This window comes from Pinus tabuliformis, chromosome 7 (genome assembly GCF_031772625.1).
Source record: "Pinus tabuliformis cultivar Carrire ecotype Pingquan chromosome 7, CPIR1, whole genome shotgun sequence".
NCBI lineage: Eukaryota > Viridiplantae > Streptophyta > Pinopsida > Pinales > Pinaceae > Pinus > Pinus tabuliformis.
In genome coordinates this window covers 439,032,491-439,038,993 of record NC_142293.1, presented here as the reverse complement: position 1 = coordinate 439,038,993, position 6,503 = coordinate 439,032,491, and the positions used below count along the sequence as shown (strand labels likewise).

At 34.7% G+C, this 6,503-nt stretch overlaps 1 protein-coding gene across 1 annotated transcript; it reads right to left on the bottom strand.

Moving 5' to 3' along the window:
• Positions 1-2,987: 2,987 nt before the first annotated feature.
• LOC149247860 (major pollen allergen Lol p 11-like) lies at positions 2,988-4,452 on the bottom strand. The gene is made up of 2 exons (XM_089455954.1): positions 4,167-4,452; positions 2,988-3,847 (listed from the first exon to the last, which is right to left on the bottom strand). The coding sequence occupies exons 1-2, from the start codon at positions 4,321-4,323 to the stop codon at positions 3,525-3,527; spliced, it is 480 nt and encodes a 159-aa protein (XP_089312080.1). The 5' UTR covers positions 4,324-4,452; the 3' UTR covers positions 2,988-3,524.
• Between the last annotated feature and the right edge of the window lie 2,051 nt (positions 4,453-6,503).

The following is a 6,503-nucleotide window of genomic DNA, read 5'->3' as shown; positions in this document are numbered from 1 at the left end:
TATCTCTGAGATTATTCTCTACTCTGTGCCCTGAACTAACATGCATAGGGAAGTCACTACCTTTTTACTCCCACAAAGTATGCAATGAATGATGTGACGTTGATTTAGTCGACCAATTTTTATTCGAAATGATTAATTAATTTGAACGTGTAGGTATTTATTTATGGAAATCAGATGCCTATAATTTCACTTACATCGCATTTGCCATTCACTTAAAACTGAGTGGTAGCAAAGAAAAGCGTGCAGATAATTTTAAATTGTCTATCAATTTTTTTATTTATTTTTTGCTTGTGTCTGTTCAAGGTTGTTAAGCTTTCATGACTTCTATAACGTGACGATGGAAGCAAGAGGTATAGGCAGAGACAGAGGCAATGAGCGAATATTTTCCCAACCAGAAAGTGGTGGTGGACCGAGAGTTTCCAATGCAGAAAGTGGTTTGACGATTAAAGATGAAGAAAAAGTAAAATTCAATTCCAGCAAATTCAGAGTTTGTGATAAAATCTCCCTGCCAAACAAAGTCTCCCCGCTTATGAAAATTGCAAAATTGGAAAATGCAATTAACAACCTTCAGAAACCCACAACTGAACTGAATGTGTCCAACAAGAAGCAGATTTAATTAAGCAATACAAACGCAAGATAATAGAAGTTGCTCTTAAAAAGCAGAATAAAATACTCTAGAAGGAGTTAGAGAGTACCAAGTGTTGGTTGGAAAAGAAAAATCAGAGAGTTGAAAAATCAATGGCTGAAAATGTTAGACTTAACAAACAAGTTGAGGAGCTGAGCATCAAGTTTGGAAAGTTGCAGGAAAACCATGATAAAATATTGCATGAAAAGAATAATGTAAGATAGAGTTCGAATCGCTACATGCATATTTACAATGTCAACTTTCATCATTTTCTCCTACAACAAAGTTTTTGAAAGAAAAAACGAAGTCCTTACAATGTGAAGTTTCATTATTTGCTACTGCAAAAATGTCTCTGGAAAACGAAAGTAATTCCTTACAATGTGAATTTTCGTCAATCGCAACTGCAAAATTGTCTATAGAAAAGGAAACAAACTCCTTACAAAGTGAAGTTTCGTCACTTATTGCAGCAAAAATTTCTCTAGAAAAGGAAAGGAACTCCTTACAAAGTGAAATGGACAGAAGATTTTTGGCTTCAGAAGAAGAAAAGGTAAATCTTAAGGCCACAGTGGGAAAGTTGAAAACAACCCTAGATTCTGCAAGAAAGGATCTCGAATCTTTGAGGGCTATGGAAGCGAAGAAATAGGGCCAGATATTTGATTTATGACATCAGATAGTTGATTTATGAAATGAGCTTTTGGACAATGCAGAGACAAACACGTGCCTCAAGCAGAAAAACAATTGTTTGACGAACCAAATGAACAAATGTACAAAAGAAAATGGGCATCTTGAAGAGAGAATTAGGGAATTGGAAAGTGCCCTCAATCACCTGAAAAAGGATCTTGAATATAAAGATGTTGAGGTGAGAGTTGACAGAACGTCAAAAGCCAAAAGCAAATGTGGCAAGTGCAGTGAATCAGCCTTGAATGTTGTGAGTGAATGTAAAAGGCAATCAAAGTCGACGTGTGAAAGGCAAGGATGTAAGCAAGTGGTTAAGGAGCGAACACCAAAGTAGGTGGCTGCAAAGAAACCAACAAATTCTCGGCCATAAATAGCATGGCGGTGAAGAAGGCTATGTTTTCAGAATTATGAGTTTTGTGATTGTAAAGTTTAGTTATTTTTCCGGTCATTGTAATTCATCTCAATATAAAAGTCAATGAGTAAGATAATAGAAGTCTTATTTTCAAGATTGCAAATGAAGTTTAGTTGGAATATAATATTATTTTTTTTATTATTAGTATAGATTTATTTTAAATACCTATTTCATATGAGTGGATAGGGAATTAATTTCTTTACTTGTAAGTATTTCTTAAATAATAATTTAATATGAGTGGATAGGGATCCAATTTCTTCACTTGTATTTTTTTTGTAATTTTTAATTCAATTTTTATTACATTTTTTTAATCTTAATTTTGGTTACTTGAATTAATAATGTACTTTAATCACATTAGTAATAATCTTCACATTTCTTTCTGTATTAAGAAAATGGACACATCGTGATAGTGGTCCCCACAAATCTGATAATTAAAAAGAAATGTTGATAGAAATGTGCATGTGTTTAACCCAAGCTCAACACCTACATATAACTTTGTTCCTCTGATTTTTTCATTTTGTTGGGTCTTTTTTAATAAATATAATACAAATTTGAAATTTTAAAGAAATATTATTTTTGTTATTGTAGTTGGAAACCTAAATACAATCAACAGAAAAACCCACAATAAAGTTACAAGACAGAGTACAAACATGGATGTAAATCCCAATCCAAAAACACATATTACTACTTAATTAAATGAATTAAGAATATAAATCAAAGAGCTTAAACACACAAGGAAATCAAAATAACTCTCGTTAGCCACATCCCTTGAGAGTGTCGGTCGTTTCTCAAGTGTCAAACCAATAGTATGAACAAGTTCAGAAATTTGGCAAGATATATTGATTACAGAAGCTTGATGTTAATGCAGATTCTGTCAGGCGTTTCTTTAAGTGTAAAACCTATTCCTTGGTCAAGGCGCAAGTTTGAAGACTTACCGATTTGGATCGATTTGGAGGGCAGGGGATTTGTATTAGTACTTTTTTACCCATTTTAACAAGTTAATCATATTAACTTGTTAATCATTTTAACAAGTTAATCTTTTGGATTAATCATATTATTTAGATTTAGTAAATTTTTTGAGCCGATTAATATAGTTTATTCTGAAAACAAAATTAGTAAATTTTTTGTACCGAGTAATATAGTTTATTCTGAAAACAAAAATCCACAGAAAACTTCAAAATTTAACATGATGCAAAATTAGCAGGATTCATGCGGATCCTTTCTATGATGCAAACCTAATTCATTAGCTTTATATTATTGCTTTGAACAGTTGTAAGTCAATACAAAATTTTGAAACCTGATGTCAACACAAAAGTTTCCCTGACCTTAACAAGAGGTTTGGCAGGATCCATCGATTACAGAAGCTTATGTGTTTACAGAAGCTTGATGTTAACACATAAGCTTCAAGCTTTGGCAGGATTGATACAAGTTCTTTCCGGAGTGGAAAACTAAACCAGTACTTTTGTATTATCACTTGAAAGCAATTTAATGCAATACACGTGAAAATTTTACTATCAAAAAGTAGAAAAAACTTCTAGCAGAGATCAATACCCATTGTAATAAACGTGAAAATCCAATTTTTCCACACAACCAAGTTAACTCGACAACATTAGCAATTCATCCCAGAAAATCAGCCGGGCAAAGATAAATTAAAAGCTACACTCACACTAAAATGGCCTTCATCTCTATTTCTGCGCAATCTAATCAAGCATAAGGGATGCCTCCACGTTGAACACACTAATTAGTGATTGATATTCGTGACAGTGACCACAAATGCATAAAATAAAGCGCCTGTGGAGGCAATAAAAGCTAGTCAGAGTCATTATATATGTTATATTCTGCCAACACAGCCTGACAAGCAGGGTCGTTTGTGGCAGATCTGAAGGCAAAAGGCCCAGTCTTTCTTTCGTCCGAATCGATCCCATTGTTGTGAGTAAGGTAAACTGGACCTCGGTTGCTATCAGTTTTAAGGTTGCATGAGGTTGGGCTGCTCACTGTAAATGCCTCGCAGGCTTCGTGCTCGTGCTCACCCTTAACAGCGATACTGAAAAGCCCATCGTTGTCGGTGTGCTGTTCATTATAGAACAATCTCTTACCAGCAGGATCCTTGCACTCAACAGCTACAGTGGCACCTGCACAGCACTCATACTCAAAATATCAGAACCAAACATAGGGCTGCCCTGTGCATTCTATGCTTCAGACTGAAACCCGCATTTCTCTCAAAAACAAGAGTGTAGAAAATGAAAGCAATGTGAACACAATAGCAAAAGGGAAAAATAGATCTATTCAGAAAAGCACAAATAGCATTCCACATGGAGAATCTTAAAACCAGATCTATTCTTCAGCACCAGATCTTTTCAATAAGGAAATGCAGTCGCCCAAATGAAAACAATCTACAAAAACTGCAAAACAAATTGAAAAACTATCCAAGATGGGTGGTTGCTGGCTTACCAGAGATGGCAGGTGAAATCCTGGTGGGGAATCCAGCAGCACAGTTATCGCAGTAAACCTTGCCCGTAACATAAAAGTTATGGCCAGCATGAGCACTGGCAACACCCAACAAGGAAAAAAGGGCAATCAAGCCACAGAAAGCGGATAGTTTGGCCATTGTTGAGATACCCACCTCGCCGAAAGAAGCAACAAAGATCAAAATACTGGTGGGATGAGGAATGGAAGAAGCAACAACACAAAGCACCTATATATGTTTGTATGATTCTTTGTTTGAGTGTGGAATAGCGAAGAGAATGGTGTGATATATATATACACAGGCTTTCGCCCCAACATGTAAGCCGGTGATTATGAACAGATTTTCCGCGTAAGATATAACTGTCACAGTGTCCCTGCTCCGCGTGAGCCTGGCTGTAAACATCTTTTTTTCTAAGTCATAAACATAAATTTTTGGATCCTACAAGTCGTATCGTGGCCTGCTCCGCGTGAGCCGGGCTGTAAGCATCTTTTTTCGGAACCATAAACATAAATTTTTGGATCCTACAAGTCATATGGTGGCATGGGGAGCCATAAACATAAATTTTTGGATCCTACAAGTCATATGGTGGCATGCATGCATGCATGTCGGGGGCGATTTGTGCCCTCTTAACATAATTGTCCATCATGTCTATCATGTCTATGGGTGGTCCGCCTGAGGTTGCTTGGTCCGCCTGAGGTTGGGTGTAAATATTTTTTTTGGAGTCATAAATATAAATTTTTAGATTTTACAGTTATATAGTGGTATGTATGGAAAATTTTAAGGGCTAGTCTAGTAGGCTATTTTCCATGATTTTTCAAAAAAAATTTAGCCAATTTCCAACTTTATAAAAGATGATTCGCCCAAATTTTAGAATATAAAATTATTTTACTTTAAAAATTGTTATCATTATATAGAGACTATATATAAAATCATTATAAATTTGAATAATTTTGCAAATATATCAATAAACATTTTATAGTTTTCATATTAGGAATTATTCAGATTCGTCAATGTTTTTAAACTTCAAGAAAATTTTCCATCCTTAAAATTTTCCTTGGACTGGCATGCATGTTCTTGCATATGTTGGGGCAAGTTGTGCCCTCTTAACATAAATGCCCATTATGTTTGAGGGTGGTGGGCTTACCTCTGAAGGCACCTTTATTAACACTCCCATTAGGGAAATGAAGTGTTTACTTGTTGATACTTCAATTAAAATACATTTTAAATTGAAACTAAACATGTGCTTCAAATTTGATCATTAATGGTAGGAAAAGGAAGGTGAAAGTATTTAGGACATAAAGTAACTAAATAATAATTTCCATGGTACCATTGGATAATGTGATGGATTGAATTAACCTTTGTATAATGGAGTATTTCATCATGATATCAAATTTAGAAATTTGGGAAATTCAGTGAGATAACCTAACTAACTTTTGGCTATTTGTGGATATAGGCCTTTAACCAAATCTAAGTCTAGCACTTTAAAAAATGTACTCACATCATTTGTATAAATTCAACTTGTGGAGTTATAACAATGCATTGGCACTATGAGTTAGATTGAATTTAAATAAAAATACATGTGAATATTAGTAGATAAGAAAATTTTAAACCATGACTTTCAACAAGTATTGATTCCATTGATGGAAAGTCAACCTATAAAGTTGTATGTAGAATTATAGCAACAAATATGAGCACCACTGGGGGACATGGAACTCAAATCCAATTACTTGTGACTATGGATCCTGATAAAAAATGCTAAATTAAAGCATATAGCAAGGTATCCATGTCATTAGTGCAAATTCAACCGATGGAGTTGCATATTGTATTTTAATGATGGATATGCACCATGAGGGGATTGAACTCCAACATTTCTCATGGATATGGGTCATTAACCATTGACACATTCATGCAAGCGTCCCATGCCATTGATATAAATTTAGCGAATGTTGTTGTATTTGAAGTTATAGAGATGCACAATAACTATGCCAGGGTTGATCATGCTGAAGAGCAACTACCTATGGATATGGGTTCTTAACCAAACTATTGAACTATACCATTTAGCAAGGTAGCCACATCATTTGTATTAAAATAACTCTTGGAGTTGTATGTGGAGTTGTAAAAATGCACTAACGTTGTCAAGTGATAAAATGTAAGACCTATTACTAAAATATAACGGTCCTTAACTATAGGAGTAGTTGTCATGACGCATGAACACCATGATATGATTACTAAGTCCTAAATATATGTGTCATTTTAACCAAAATCCTAGTTCAAGGCATTTGACAAAGTACTTGTGTCATTTGTTGAAATCCAGCGATAGA